The sequence below is a fragment of the Oncorhynchus keta genome, chromosome 6, assembly GCF_023373465.1.
Source record: "Oncorhynchus keta strain PuntledgeMale-10-30-2019 chromosome 6, Oket_V2, whole genome shotgun sequence".
Taxonomy (NCBI): Eukaryota; Metazoa; Chordata; class Actinopteri; order Salmoniformes; family Salmonidae; genus Oncorhynchus; species Oncorhynchus keta.
The window spans coordinates 20,626,795-20,644,190 of record NC_068426.1 but is presented as its reverse complement, the minus strand read 5'-3'; the positions used below and the strand labels follow the sequence as shown (position 1 = coordinate 20,644,190).

Below are 17,396 nucleotides of genomic sequence, written 5' to 3'. Positions count from 1 at the left end.
TTGGCTCTCGTTCCAGTGATTTTCTTCAGACATAGGAATTCTCTGGTTGGAACATTATTGAATTTTTATGTTAACATCCTAAAGATTGATTCCATACATCGTTTGACATGTTTCTATGACCTGTAATGGAACTTTTCGAGTTTGTCTGGACGAAGAGCTCGCGCCTCATGAAGATGGATTACTGGGCTGAACACGCTAACTACAAGTGATTATTTGGACATAAATTATGGACTTTATGTAACAAATCAGTCATTTATTGTCGACCTGGGATTCCTGGGAGTGCCTTCTGATGAAGATCATCAAAGGTAAGTGAATATTTATAGTGTTATTTCTAACTTCTGTTGACTCCAAAATGGCAGATATTTCTCTGGCTGGATTGGGCTCTGTGCGCCGTTCTCAGATTATGCTTTTTCCGTAAAGTTAAAAACAAAATCTGACACAGGGGTTGCATTAAGGAGAAATCTATCTTTAATTCTGTGAACAACACTGCTATCATTTATTATGAGTATTTCTGCAAAATCACCGGATGTTTTGGGATCAAGACATTACTACATGTAACGCGCCAATGTAAACTGAGATATTTGGATATAAATATGCACATTATCGAACAAAACATACATGTATTGTGTAACATGATGCCCTATGAGTGTCATCTGATGAAGATCATCAAAGGTTAGTGATTCATTTTATCTATATTTCTGCTTTTTGTGAATCCTATCTTTGGCTGGAAAAATGGCTGTTTTTTTTTACTTGGCGGTGATCTAACATAATATGTTGTGCTTTCGTTGTAAAGCGTTTTTGAAATCGGACACGATGTGTGAAAGTTACATATTTCTAAAAAATATTTTTGAATTTCGTGCGCTGCCTTTTCAGCGGAATATTCCGCTAGCGGAACGCCTGCGCTAGAAAGGTTAACATAGGTAGCTTAACAGTTAATCAGTATCTGGATAATATGTGTGAAATGCTTGATAATGTGTGTGATATCAACAGAGATGTATATTTTCTGGGTGATATAAATATTGACTGGTTTTCATCAAGCTGCCCACTCAAGAAAAAGCTTCAAACTGTAACCAGTGTCTGCAACCTAGTTCAGGTTATCAGTCAACCTACCAGGGTAGTTACAAACGGCACAGTAATGAAATCATCAACATGTATTGATCACATTTTTACTGATGCTGCAGAAAATAGCTTGAAAGTAGTTTCCAGATCCATCGGAGGTAGTGATCACAATATACTAGCGATATCTAGGAAAACCAAAGGACGGGCCTAACACATTAAAAAAAACGTTTTGGAGTGATTCCTATGTTGTTGATGTGAAGAATGTTTGTTGGTCGGTGGTGTGTAATGAGGAGCAAAAAAAAACGTTGCACTTGACACTAACTTCTTGACGCTACCCATCCCTGTCATGGGATCATTTTCGTCAGCAACCACTGAATAGCATAGCGCAACAGTCACATAATATTACAAAAAAAATATTAATATTCATGAAATCACAAGTGCAATATTGCAAAACACAGCTTCAAGAGGTTAATGAAATTGCTTATCCCAGTTACTAATAAGCATGCATTTAAGAAGAGCCACTTAGTGCATTTAAGCATGCATTTAAGAAAATGACTGTAAAAACTGTTAAATCCTATGGATTGATGAGGATTTGAAAAATTGTGGTTGAGAGGGATGACGCAAAAAGAATGGCAAATAAGTCTGGCTGCACAGCCGATTGGCAAACGTATTGCAAGTTGAGAAATTATGTGACTAAACTGAATAAAAAGACGAAGAAACTACACTATGAAACAGATAAATGACATAAAGAAATATAGTAAATATCTTTGGAGCACCTTCAATGACATTATTGGGAAAAAAGGTCAACTCAACCCATCATTTTTTGAAACCGATGGCTCATTCATCACAAAACCGACTGATATTGCAAACTACTTTTTGATTTTTTTAATTGGCCAGATAAGCAAACTTAGGCATGACATGCCAACTACAAACACTGTCACTACACATCCAATTATATCTGACCAAATTATAAAAGACAATTGTAATTTTGAATTCCGTAAATTCAATGTGGAAGAGGTTAAAAAAATTGTCTATCAACAATGACAAGCCACCGGGGTCTGACATCTTGTATAGAAAATTACTGAGGATAATAGCGAACATTATTGCCACTCTTATTTGCTTATCTTCAATTTAAACTTACTAGAAAGTGTGTTCCCTCAGGCCTGGAGGGAAGCAAAAGTAATTCCGCTACCTAAGAATAGTAAAGCCCACTTTACTGGCTCAAAGAGCCGACCAGTCAGCCTGTTACCAACCTTTATGAAAAAATGGTGTTTGCCCAGATACAATGCTATTTTACAGTAAACAAATTGACAGACGTTCAGCAAGCTTCTAGGGAAGGACATTCAACAAGCACAGCACTTACACAAATGATGATTGGCTGAGAGAAATTGATGATAAAAAGATTGGGAGCTTTTTTGTTGGACTTCAGTGCAGCTTGTGACATTATCGATCATAGTCTGCTGCTTGAAAAACGTGTGTGTTATGGGTTTACACCTCATATCACTTAATCCGGTATAGCTAAAGACACGACACACATGATAACATACGCATGGATTTTGTGTTGTAGATATGTGGAGTAGGGGCCTGAGGGCACACACTTGGTGTGTTGTGAAATGTGTTATACAATTTTTTTTTTAAACCTTTAGAATATATTTGTAACTTAACTTAATTTTTTCAGACCTAAGGAAGATCCCGATTGGCAGCAGCTGATGGGGATCCATAGCAAATACAAACCTTCACCCCAGTCTGAGATCCTCAGCGCTTTGGAGCAGGTTTTCATCAAGGATCTCTCTGTACTTTGCTGTAGGTTTCCTCCAGATGGGATGCTTGGCATTCAGGCCAAATAGTTCAATCTTGGTTTCATCAGACCAGAGAATCTTGTTTTACATGGTCTAAGCGTCATTTAGGTGCCTTTTGGCAAACTCCAAGCGGGCTGTTGTAGTGGAAATTTCCTGTATTTACCAAATCATGAGAGCAAACCACAACACAAGTCAGAGTTATCATAAAGTCCATCTTTAATTATTATGAGCTCCATCACAACCCTGTGACTCTCAGATCAATTCAGTGTCTATAAATTAATTATCTGAGAGTGCTTACACATTGCAACTGAGATCCTTTATAGCAAAGACACACATAGCCAGACAGCATTGGCTATGAATTATCGTTCAGCTTTGGTCTCCTAAACTATGTTCTTATCTCGCTCTTGGTACCACTCGGGACCAACACCATTACCTCACCCAATGGCATATATCAAATACAACCCCTCCTGGACAAGATCACAGAGAGACAGTGACTGGCACACAGACATTGTGGAGCCAAGAGATAATTGGTTCCCCCTCAATCATCCCTTCCCATGGTTTAAAAGCTACCTTTACATATGAAGACAAGCTTGACCTCTCCCCTTTCTGTGGCCCAAGTAACTGAACCCTGACGGAGAACAGATAACTGCAACCGGCCAACACTATAGTACAACAAAATACATTCTAAATGACAAGTATCTCACAAGCATATTATGAAAATAAAACATATTATCTATGTCATCTTATCTAATTCTGATTCTGCCACGACACTGTCATGTACCCTTTACTGAGGAGTGGCTTCCGCCTGGCCACTCCACCAATAAAGGCCTTACTTGCCTAGTTAAATAAAACCTTAAAACCTGTTTTCGCTTTTTCATTATGGGCCATTGTGTGTAGATTGATTAGGGAAATTATTTATTTAATCAATTGTATAATGAGGCTGTAATGTAACAATGTGGATAAAGTCAAGGGGTCTGAATACTTTCCGAATGTGCTGTACAGCTTCTCTTCTGTCATAACTTCTGAATGAATGTTTTAGAATGAATGTTTATGAATAGACTACAGTTTGTCTTGGGTGCATATTTTATGTGGTTTGAAATACTGTCTTCTTGCATAAGTTTCAAAGATGACACATTACACGCACACTTGTTGTATCATTTTTCTGCAAGAAATGCCTAATTCAGCAGGAGTGAATATTATGCTACATATGAGAGGCTATAGGTCAACAGTCAGTGTACGGACTTCAGTTACTATTCCATTTAACCCATATGAACTTCAATTAGGAGTATTCGGTGTATTCATGGATACAGGGCTATTCGTTAGCGGGATTTAAAAGTTGCATGTAAACAGCTTATTCCGTGTAAGACCTTATCTGGTATACTGTGTGCATGTAAACGTGGTCAATTATTAACAGTGGTGGATTTTATTCCCCCATGTCACTTTTTTTTTTGTTAGTATTTGGTGCTTCTCAAAAATGTGATAGGCTGGTGTTTTCTGCTGATAGGTTGAGAGAATATTGTGATGCTCACTCAGACACGTCTGGCCACGTCTAACACAATCCTACTCCATGCTTCATCAACATGTGCCCCATCTGTCGGTCTGCATATCAATGAATGTCAGAACTCACCGACAAATGTCATGTGCCCTTGTTTTTCCGTCGTTGTGGTTGATAACACGTGGCTGATTGGTGTCCGTGTGACTTCTTTCTGGTCCGTGATTCACTGATCCGGTTACACTCTCAGCATGACGGATATCCTGGCTCTGACTGTGGCCTCCTAGGGGGACACCGAAGTGACGTGAAGTGAACACCCGATCACATTAATTGTACACAATGTAGGGCTAGCCTACAGCAATCAGCCTTATCAGAGTCCGTATGATATCCTTGAAGTAAATCATGAGCAGGCATAACGACTTGCTGTCTAGGTTTTTATTAAAAACACAGTTTTATGTCTTTTGTTTCTAACAGTTGTTTTCTCTTTCTATTTCAGTAAAGAAAGCCAAACTCCAAGGATCTCCAGGTAAGTCCTTAAACTGCCTCTTTTTATTTAGGAGTTATGTACTCGAATGCTGACCGAAACTAGGACTGTTTGTGAACCTTTTTAAAAAGCCTTCAGAGCAGGAAGTCATTTGCACCTACTTCTCCTGTAGGGCAATCAGTCAGGGCAGTGGTTGGTTGACTTTTGTATTAGTGTAATCCAATGGGGCTTTCTGTCCCTGCTTCCCGCCTAGCTCTATCCCATGTGCTGCAGGTGAGCTGCTCAGCAGTAGTCGTGTGTGCGTAAAATCACTGGGGAAGCTGCTGGCATATTGCAACCTATGTGTTTTGATAATTGCGTTGTTTACTCTATAACCTGTTAGTTCATATGCCTTGACACTGGTATATATGCCTAAGGCCGAGACAATAAGAAGTGGCAGAATAAATTCAACCACACCTTTCTTTCATCACAAAACCGGAGAGCAACCTCTGTCTGGTGAAGTCCACAAAGCATATTGCATGTAACAAACAGTTACATAACCTACAGCACGGTCAACAAGTTCATGTTTCTGACATTTTCGGACCACTAAACAACTATTGATTTAGAACCACAGAGAGTTACTGCAAGTCTCAAACAAACAGGAGTTGCCTCCACTATACCAGCACCATTTCAACTTTATCACATCACCTCTGCTTAATCTAATACAGTGACAACTAAAAGATACCAATAACAATTTAGTTCTATATACGTAAGCTAAATATGATTTGTCTCTCTCTCTCTCTGTGTGTGTGTGTGTGTGTGTGTGTGTGTGTGTGTGTGTGTGTGTGTGTGTGTGTGTGTGTGTGTGTGTGTGTGTGTGTGTGTGTGTGTGTGTGTGTAATCACAATTGGAAAAGGGACCTAGGTCTCAATGTCTCCCCTATCAAAATAAAGGTTAAATAAAAAAATATTTAAAAATGCTAGCTACCGGAGGACAACAACACGGAGATGCATCAATTCAAGTTTTTTCTGTCAATGACATTTTTCACTTGATGTGATTGGTATGACGCTTATTTTTTTAGGGTGCAACTCAACCATTCATATATGAGCTCACTCAGTTTGGCTCACTGCTGATTTGAATATTATTTTATACCTTTTTCATCAGGGTAGGCCAAATGACCGCTGGCTTCCCTTGCATTCAATGCTACGGGCGGCAACAATGTCATACACTTTTTGACCAGACAGCATCAGATAGATCTATTGATAGATAGATCTATCGATAGATAGATGGGCTACAGAGACAAAGGGGTGCTGTTTCGTTTGCTCTGATCCTTTCTCCGGTGAGAGACCGTACAAATTTTCTCTTGCAAATTGAATTAAAATTTTGAAACAGACTTTTTTTTTTTTTTTTTTTTTTTTCAATATTTTGGGGAAGCCCGGCTTCACCTGGCATCCATGAATACATGCCACTACTGGTCAGATCAGTGCTGGCAAAATCCAAATCCCCACGCACTCCACTTAGGTAAATCCCTATACTGTTTGCCCTCACTCCTATCTCATAAACCCTATGACTGTGTTATTGTGGTACTCTGTTTTATTTTGTATTATATATTCCATGTTAACTGCTATTGTTTGAGTGTTAATTCATTCGGGACTAATAAACCAATTAGTTGTTTGAGTAAATGCAGTCCTCACTTAGAGTAACTCTTTGATTGACTTTACATTCATAATTTTGTATTGGTAAATCCTCATTTAAATTTGCACACACATCATATGCTTTTGTGTTCCACCTTTACATCCTTGCTTTTACTTGACTCAATTATTTAATACGAGAACACTAGTTGGTTAGGTTTAGCTCATTGTCTCTAGTCTCTTAATAATTGCATGACGGTGCAAGATAGACACATATACAATAGCCTTTACTCTGGTGATGCAACGGTTAGTGACCTGGCAAGAGCCATCAGAGATGCACAGGCCGTATTGCATTTGGATACACATGATTATGGAATCCGATTTTAACCCAACTACTACAACTGGTTTGGCTTGACATGAATTGGCCCAGAATACAAATATACACATACATTTGATTGTTTGTGCTATTTGCAAATACTTACCTACCACTATTCACAAAACACAACTACCCAGGTGTGCCCTGTGACAGAGGAATATGTCTTCTATGACATACAACATTGATGAGAGGTCCAAATAGTAAATGTCAGCCTTCCAACCATCCGTGTTTTTCGGACTAATTTATTGGAAAACTGATGATGTGTCAATAATGAATGAAGACACTTGACTAAGGCATGTGTGGTGAGTTGGAGCGAAAGACCGAGGGGTTCTGTCGCTCGTATGACTCAGTAACCTGGACAGATCTTCTGTCTACTTTCAGAGTGTGGGTACTTATCAAAGTCTGCTGTTTGATGGTCGGTCCACACGACAATCCAAGTTTGCTCTCTGTGTGCGTGCATGTGCGGGTGTGTGTTATGACAGAGGGTGGCTGTTTCTTTCTGGTAAGATGCTATCAGTCCTTTGTGCAAGGTGGAAGAGCTCTTTCAGATAGAGACCACAATCACTAAGTGGCTCTAATCTAATCCAGGCCGCCTCCTCTTATCTTTGAACTTGTATTCATGAGAAGCAGCAAGTGTGGTCCAAGACGAGGCATGGGGCATCTAATTAGTAATGGGGAGATGGGGAGTGTCTCCAGATCATGGTCGTAATGTCTGTATTGCTGACTGGCCTCCTGATACTCTAATTAGACCTGTTTCTTCTCAACCCAGAGCCCTAGGCCTGGCTGTTTACCTGATGTCCCCACTGGAGACCTGTACTGAGTGTACAAAACATTAAGAACACCTTCCTAATATTGCGTTTCACACCCTTGTGCCCTAGGGGCGTGGACTCTACAAGGTGTCGAAAGCATTGCACAGGGATACTGGCCCATGTTTACTCCAATGCTTCCCACAGTTATGTCAAGTTGGCTGGATGTCCTTTGGGTGGTGGACCATTCTTGATACACAAAACCCTACAGCGGTACCGTTCTTGACACACTCAAACCGGTGCTCCTGGCATCTACTACCATACCCTGTTCAAAGACGCTTAAATATTTTATCTTGCCCATTCACCCTCTGAATGGCACACATACACAATAAATTTCTCAATTGTCACAAGGCTTAAAAATCATTCATTAACCTGTCTCGTCCCCTTCATCTAAACTAATTGAAAGTGTAGATGAGTGACATAAATAAGGGATCACAGCTTTCACCTTGATTCACCTGGTCAGTCTGTCATGGAAAGAGCAGGTGTTCCTAATGTTTTGTACACTCGGTGTATAGCTTACAGCAGGTTTCAATATAACTAGACCTCTGGGACTAACAACATACTGCATTACATTAGTGTCAATCAATTAATTGTTTCTGTCTCTGTGAAATGTCGCGTGTATCAGGGATGTACGATATATCGTTGGTACCGAGCTAGCACCAATACAACGAGCCTGAAAACAATGACCAGTAGAACCTGCAGTCATTTTCATTATTCTTAGCCTCTCTGGGGTAGGCGGGACGCTTGCGTCCCATATGGCCAATAGCCAGGGAAAATGCAGAGCGCCAAATTCAAATACATTTCTTTAAAAATCTAACTTTCATTAAATTACACATAGCAAATTAAAGCTACACTCGTTGTGAATCCAGCCAACGTGTCAGATTTCAAAAAGGCTTTTCAGTGAAAGCATAAAATGCTATTATCTGATGATAGCACAACCGTAAAAAACGAGTGTAGCATATTTCAACTCTGCTGGCGCGACACAAAACGCAGAAATAAAATGTAAATCATGCCTTACCTTTGACAAGCTTCTTTTGTTGGCACTCCTATATGTCCCATAAACATCACAAATGGTCCTTTTTTGTTCGATTAATTCAGTCGATATATATCCAAAATGTCAATTTATTTGGTGCGTTTGATCCAGAAAAAACACAGCTTCCAACTTACGCAACGTCGCTACAAAATATCACAAAAGTTACCTGTAAACTTTGCCAAAATATTTCAAACTACTTTTGTAATACAACTTTACACATTTCTAAATGTATATAATCGATCAAATTGAAGACAGGATGATCTGTGTTCAATACAGGAGCAAAACAATCTGACGCTACTTTTCTGGTTACACGCCTCTATCAAAAGGTACACATGAAGTGACGTTCGTTCCGAGCTATGGTACTTCTTCATTACACAAAGGAAAAACCTCAACCAATTTCTACAAACTGGTGACATCCAGTGGAAGCGGTGGGAACTGCAGGAAAGTCGATTAGAATTCTCGATTCCCCATGAAAACATATTGAAAAGACAGTGACTTCAAAAAAACAAATCTGAATAGTTTGTCCTCGGGGTTTCGCCTGCTAATTAAGTTCTGATATACCCACAGACATGATTCAAAAAGTTTTAGAAACTTCAGAGTGTTTTCTATCCAATACTACTAATAATATGCATATATTAGGATCTGGGACATAGTAGGAGGCAGTTCAGTTTGGGCATGCTATTTATCCAAAAGTGAAAATGCTGCCCCCTACCCCAAACAGGTTAACAATGATTTAGGAATCCGTGTAAGTATTAGCTATCAAATCAAAGTTTATTCGTCATGTGCGCCGAATACAACAGATGTAGACCTTACAAGGAAATGCTTACTTACAGGCTCTAACCAATAGTGCAAAAAAGGTATTAGATGAACAATAGGTACGTAAAGAAATAAAACAACAGTAAAAAGACAGTGAGAAACAGTAGCGAGGCTATAAAAGTAGCGAGGCTACATACAGACACCGGTTAGTCAGGCTGATTTGAGGTAGTATGTACATGTAGATATGGTTAGAGTGACTATGCATATATGATGAACAGAGAGTAGCAGTAGCGTGAAAGAGGGGTTGGTGGGTGGCGGGACACAATGCAGATAGCCAGATTAGCCAATGTGCGGGAGCACTGATTGGTCGGGCCAATTGAGGTAGTATGTACATGAATGTATAGTTAAAGTGACTATGCATATATGGTAAAGAGAGAGTAGCAGTAGCTTAAAAGAGAGTTTGGGGGGGTGGCACAGAATGCAAATAGTCTGGGTAGCCATTTCATTACCTGTTCAGGAGTCTTATGGCTTGAGGGTAAAAACTGTTGATGCCTTTTTGTCCTAGACCTGGCACTCCAGTACCGCTTGGCATGCGGTAGTAGAGAGAATAGTCTATGACTGGATAGTCTATATCGCCTGCTGTAGAGGTCCTGGATGGCGGGCAGCTTAGACCCAGTGATGTACTGGGCCGTGCGCACTACCCTCTAGTGCCTTGCAGTCGAAGGCCGAGCAATTGCCATATCAGGCAGTGATGCAACTAGTCAGAATGCTCTCTGTTGCAGCAGTAGAACCTTTTTGAGGATCTCAGGCCCTATGCCAAATCTTTTTAGTTTCCTGGGGGGGAATAGGCTTTGTCGTGCCCTTTTCACGAATGTCTTGGTGTGGTTGGACCATTCTAGTTTGTTGGTGATGTGGACTCCAAGGAACTTGAAGCTCTCAACCTGCTCCACTACAGCCCCATTGATGAGAATGGGGGCGTGCTCGGGCCACCTTTTCTTGTAGTCCACAATCATCTACTTAGTCTTGGTCACGTTGAGGGACAGGTTGTTATTCTGGCACCAACCGGCCAGGTCTCTGACCTCCTCCCTGTAGGCTGTCTCGTTGTTGCCGGTGATCAGGCCTACCAAATCAAATCAAATCAAATCAAATTTATTTATATAGCCCTTCGTACATCAGCTGATATCTCAAAGTGCTGTACAGAAACCCAGCCTAAAACCCCAAACAGCAAACAATGCAGGTGTAAAAGCACAGTGGCTAGGAAAAACTCCCTAGAAAGGCCAAAACCTAGGAAGAAACCTAGAGAGGAACCGGGCTATGTGGGGTGGCCAGTCCTCTTCTGGCTGTGCCGGGTAGAGATTATAACAGAACATGACCAAGATGTTCAAATGTTCATAAATGACCAGCATGGTCGAATAATAATAAGGCAGAACAGTTGAAACTGGAGCAGCAGCACAGTCAGGTGGACTGGGGACAGCAAGGAGCCTTCATGTCAGGTAGTCCTGGGGCACGGTCCTAGGGCTCAGGTCAGTTGAAACTGGAGCAGGAGCATGGCCAGGTGGACTGGGGACAGCAAGGAGTCCTCATGTCAGGTAGTCCTGGGACATGGTCCTAGGGCTCAGGTCCTCCGAGAGAGAGAAAGAAAGAGAGAAGGAGAGAATTAGAGAACGCACACTTAGATTCACACAGGACACCGAATAGGACAGGAGAAGTACTCCAGATATAACAAACTGACCCTAGCCCCCGACACATAAACTACTGCAGCATAAATACTGGAGGCTGAGACAGGAGGGGTCAGGAGACACTGTGGCCCCATCCGAGGACACCCCGGACAGGGCCAAACAGGAAGGATATAACCCCACCCACTTTGCCAAAGCACATCCCCCACACCACTAGAGGGATATCTTCAACCACCAACTTACCATCCTGAGACAAGGCCGAGTATAGCCCACAAAGATCTCCGCCACGGTACAACCCAAGGGGGCAACCCAGACAGGCCGACCACAACAGTGAATCAACCCACCCAGGTGACGCACCCCCCCCAGGGACGGCACGAGAGAGCCCCAGCAAGCCAGTGACTCAGCCCCGTAACAGGGTTAGAGGCAGAGAATCCCAGTGGAAAGAGGGGAACCGGCCAGGCAGAGACAGCAAGGGCGGTTCGTTGCTCCAGAGCCTTTCTGTTCACCTTCCCACTCCTGGGCCAGACTACACTCAATCATATGACCCACTGAAGAGATGAGTCTTCAGTAAAGACTTAAAGGTTGAGACCGAGTTTGTCTCTGACATGGGTAGGCAGACCGTTCCATAAAAATGGAGCTCTATAGGAGAAAGCCCTGCCTCCAGCTGTTTGCTTAGAAATTCTAGGGACAATTAGGAGGCCTGCGTCTTGTGACCGTAGCGTACGTGTAGGTATGTACGGCAGGACCAAATCAGAGAGGTAGGTAGGAGCAAGCCCATGTAATGCTTTGTAGGTTAGCAGTAAAACCTTGAAATCAGCCCTTGCTTTGACAGGAAGCCAGTGTAGAGAGGCTAGCACTGGAGTAATATGATCAAATTTTTTGGTTCTAGTCAGGATACCACTGTTGTCGTCAGCAAACTTAATGATGGTGTTGGAGTCTTGCCATGCAATCGTGGGTGAACAGGGAGTACAGGAGGGGACTGAGCACGCACCCCTGGGGGGGGGCAGATGTGTTGCTACCTACCCTCACCACCTGGGGGCGGCCCGTCAGGATGTCCAGGATCCAGTTGCAGAGGGAGGTGTTTAGTCCCAGGATCCTTAGCTTAGTGATGAGCTTTGAGGGTACTATGGTGTTTAACGCTGAGATGTAGTCAATGAATAGCATTCTCCCATAAGTGTTCCTTTTGTCCAGGTGGGAAAGGGAGGTGTGGAGTGCAATAGAGATCTGTTTGGGCGGTATGCAAATTGGAGTGGGTCTAGGGTTTCTGGGATAATGGTGTTGATGTGTCCCATTACCAGCCTTTCAAAGCACTTCATGGCTACGGACGTGAGTGCTACGGGTCTGTAGTCATTTAGGCAGGTTGCACAGGGACTATGGTGGTCTGCTTGAAACATGTCGGTATTACAGGGACATGTTGAAAATGTCAGTGAAGACACCTGCCAGTTGGTCAGCACATGCTCGGAGCGCACGTCCTGGTAATCTCTTTGGTCCCGCAGCCTTGTGTATGTTGACCTGTTTAAGGTCTTAGTTACGTTGGCTACGGAGAGCGTGATCACACAGTCGTCCGGAACAGCTAATGCTCTCATGCCTGCCTCAGTGTTGCTTGCCTTGAAGCGAGCATAGAAGTGATTTGTAGACTACTTTGTAATCTGTAATAGTTTGCAAGCCCTGCCAGATAAGATGAGCGTCGGAGCCTGTGTAGTATGATTCAATCTTAGCCGTATATAGATGCTTTTCCTGTTTGATGGTTCATCGCAGGGCATAGCAGGATTTCTTGTAAGCTTCCGGGTTAGAGTCCCGCACTTTGAAAGCAGCAGCTCTACCCTTTAGCTCAGTGCGAATGTTGCCTGTAAACCATGGCTTCTGGTTGGGGTATGTACGTACAGTCACTGTGGGGACGACATCCTCGATGCCCTTATTGATAAAGCCAGTGACTGATGTGGTGTACTCCTCAATGCCATCGGAAGAATCCCAGAACATGTTCCAGTCTGTGATAGCAAAACAGTCCGGTAGTTTAGCACATGCTTCATCTGACCACTTTTTTGTAGACAGAGTCACTGGTCTTTCCTGCTTTAATTTTTGCTTGTAAACAGGAATCAGGAGGATATAGTTGTGGTCGGATTTACCAAATGGAGGGCGAGGGAGCGCTTTGTACGCATCTCTGTGTGTGGAGTACAGGTGATCTAGAATTTTTTTCCCTCTGGTTGCACATTTAACATGTTGATGGAAATTTGTTAGAACTGATTTAAGTGTCCCTGCATTAAAATCTCTGGCCACTAGGAGCGGCGCCTCTGGGTGAGTGGTTTCCTGTTTGCTTATTTCCTTATACAGCTGACTGAGTGCAGTCTTCGTGCCAGCATCTGTCTGTGGTGGTAAATAAACAGCCACGATGTTAGGGTTATCTTCCGGTGAAGGAGAGGTGGACCAAAATGCAGCGTCGTTATTTCAATACATGTTTAATAAAAGATAAACACGAACAATACACGTAACAACCTAAACAGCCTATTCTGGTGCAAACTAACACAGAGACAGGAACAATCACCCACGAAACACTCAAAGAATATGGCTGCCTAAATATGGTTCCCAATCAGAGACAACGATAAACACCTGCCTCTGATTGAGAACAACTCCAGGCAGCTATAGACTGTTCTAGACAACCCCACTAACCACAATCCCATGACCTACAAAAAACCCCAAGACAAAACACACCACATAAATAACCCATGTCACACCCTGGCCTGACCAAAATAATAAAGAAAACACAAAATACTAAGACCAGGGCGTGACACACGAAAAGTATACAGTGGGGCAAAAAAGTATTTAGTCAGCCACCAATTTTGCAAGTTCTCCCACTTAAAAAGATGAGAGAGGCCTGTAATTTTCATCATAGGTACACTTCAACTATGACAGACAAAATGAGAAACAAATCCAGAAAATCACATTGTAGGATTTTTTATGAATTTATTTGCAAATTATGGTGGAAAACTTTTGTTATTGACCAAATACTTATTTTCCACCATAATTTGCAAATAAATTCATTAAAAATCCTACCATGTGATTTTCTGGATTTTTTTCTCATTTTGTCTGTCATAGTTGAAGTGTATCTTTTCCCAGGTAGATAGTCCTACTTAAAGGTGTGTGTTGACTATTCAGATCCACGGAAATCTCAGGTTGCGCATGGCGCACATATATAGAAAAAAGAGCACACTTTCAACCTGTATTATTTTAGCCAACTATTTATCCATCATTTTACCAGGTAAGTTAAGAGAGAACACATTCTCAGCAACAACCTGGGGAATAGTTACAGGGGAGAAGAGGGGGATTAATGAGCCAATTGTAAACTGGGGATTATTAGGTGACTGTGATGGTTTGGAGTCCAGATTGAGAATTTAGCCAGGACACTGGGGTTAACACCCCTACTCTTACGATAAGAGTCATGGGATCTTTATTGACCTCAGAGAGTCAGGTCACCTGTTTAACATCCCCAATCACTGCCCTGGGACATTGGGATATTTTTTAGATCAGAGGAAAGAGTGCCTCCTACTGGCCCTCCAACACCACTTCCAGCAGCATCTGGTCTCCCATCCAGGAACTGACCAGGACCAACCCTGCTTAGCTTCAGAAACAAGCCAGCAGTGGTATGCAGGGTGGTATGCTGCTGGTTAACAGGAAAATAACAAGCCAAAAATCCTAGGTAGGCTAACTAGGCCTTTTTTAATACAAAATGATTGACTGGAATTAATCACATCAACAAATAGTGATGACATAGACTGGACTGTGTTAATGTGCACCTGTAACTTTTGAATTACAGATGTAGCCTATATAGGCCTAAATGATGCAGCCCCTGCTCCACCCTGTTAGTCCTATTGTCTCATCGCAGTTGTCTCTGTTTATAACAGAATTCCCCTGTAAGTCAAAACATTAACATTCCTATTATTGGGTTGCACTGGGCCTGTGGCGGTCACAAAATTTTGTCAGCCGGTGATTGTCAAGCAAATAATTGTCAGTCTCTCGGTAAATGACCGTTAAATTAATATAAACACATTTAGTATCTCCTGGCTTCAACACATAATCTACAAGCCATTTAAAGAAGTCTAATAAATCCATGTAATACAGCCTACACCTTCACAATAAATCCATTATTTAGACCGGTCTAAAGAAGCATGATAAGAAGAAAATGTAGTCTATTTCAGAAGAAACGAATAGCATCCTCTGAGTTGTCCTGACGTGGCTATGGCTGTGGGCTACACTAGTTAATTTAGCAGACAAGATAATGCTCATAATTCTGTGGCATTATTTTTTTTAAACATCTTTTTTGTATGAAGAATACAATTGAACAAAGCTGAAAAAAATCGAAATATTTTCTCCAAATTATTTTAGGGAATGCTCACATGCGGCGATTCAGTGTTGACCGATTAACAAAGAAATATGTACTCCTATATGCTTAATTTATAGTTATTAATGCAACTTTAGTTTAGTAACTTTGTTTTGATTTTTAATACATTGTAAAGCAGAATGATGAGACTAACGATGATTTGAAAGGCATGAGCTCTGCTTTGTTTTTCGGCGGTTGGAACCAAAAATCTCAAATATGGACTAATTTCCACTGGTCTAATGTCCATTGCTCATGTTTCTTGGCATAAGCAAGTGTCTGCTTATTGGTGTACACACTAAATCAGTCACTTATTCACAATTTGACAAGCACTTGATAATGCCTCGAATATCATGGCAGCATCCTCATTGTGGCTGTAATGCACCCTAAAAAAATCCAGGCCTTTTGCGGCCTGGAGTGCAGCATTGTGCCCTTCTCCCCGAGTGTGCTGCGCAATTCGAACCACCTCTCACTCGCATGGCTCTCAGTCAGGTGATAGGGTCTTTCTAACCGACTACAAGTGAAGACACACATCGGGGACGCCACTGTGTGCATATTAAAGAACTGTCCACATTTTACTTTTCGTCAGCCAACAAGATGAGTAGGCCTAACGAACATCAAAAGCACTAACCTATGTCAACCTATCCCTCATAGTACAACAGTTGACCTATTCTGTGCAATAAATAAATATTCCAAACATAGTCTGGGACAGTTGTGGGATGTGATTGATCCCAAGTTAATACAACGACTACCATCAAAAAATATTTTTTATGCAATGTGGCTGACGCAACAGATCAGAACGTTTAGCTTAAAATGTTAAACTCTTATGCTATTTCTTCACATTATAAGTGCAGCAATGCACACGTGGTAGTAGGCTATAAGCGCAAATGTTCCTTTAACGGAAAACACCATTATCAAAAGTGACCGCAAATGCAATTATGCTTTTATTATAAAGGTGCTTTTTTTATGGTGAAAATGATCTTCCCAAAACTGAAAACTCACGCTGCGAATGTATGCCAGTTAGGCTCTGCACCCCTTGTAAAGTGGATTAATGTGCTTCATTTTAATTAGTTATTTGGCCACTTCAGTTGTGATACAAACCTTATTAAAACACATATGCCTATGGGCTAGGCTACATGAGGTGTGCAACTATGATTAGAAAAAGTCACAAAAAAAGGCATTGTTTCTTATGCGGGTCATAATTCACATGTGATAATATATCATTCACAAATGATAGGCTAATATTGTCACCCATCAGACTATTTATTGATTTAATCTTGACTTTACATATACTAAATAATATACAGTACCAGTCAAAAGTTTGGACACACCTACTCATTCAAGGGTTTTTCTTTATTTTTCCACATTGTAGAATAGTGAAGACATCAAAACTATGAAATAACACACACATAATAATGTAGTAACCAAAAATGTGTTAAAATCTAAATATATTTTAGACTCTTCAAAGTAGCCACCCTTTGCCTGGATGACAGCTTCGCACACTCTTGGCATTCTCTCAACCAGCTTCACCTGGAATGCTTTTCTAACAGTCTTGAAGGAGTCCCCACATATGCTAAGCACTTGTTGGCTGATTTTCCTTCACTCTGCATCCAACTTATCCCAAATCATCTCAATTGGGATGAGGTTGGGTGATTGTGGAGGCCAGGTCATCTGATGCAGCACTCCATCACTCTCCTTAGTCAAATAGTCCTTACACAGCCTGGAGGTGTGTTGGGTCATTGCCCTGTTGAAAAACAAATGATAGTCCCACTAAGTACAAACCAGCTGGGATGGCGTATCGCTGCAGAATGCTGTGGTAGCCATGCTGGTTAAGTGTGCCTTGAATTCAAAATTAATCACTGACACTGTCACAAGCAAGGCACCATCATACCTACTCCATGCTTCACGTTGGGAACCACACATGTGGAGATCT

At 41.5% G+C, this 17,396-nt stretch overlaps 1 protein-coding gene across 1 annotated transcript in view; it reads left to right on the top strand.

The window, feature by feature from the left end:
• The window catches only part of LOC118385223 (protein unc-13 homolog B-like), a 111,824-nt gene that overhangs the window by 19,462 nt on the left and 74,966 nt on the right, over positions 1-17,396 (top strand). The window contains exon 2 of the mRNA XM_035772185.2: positions 4,847-4,876. Coding sequence (XP_035628078.1) covers positions 4,847-4,876 — 30 coding nt within the window. The remainder of the gene's footprint in view (positions 1-4,846; positions 4,877-17,396) is intronic.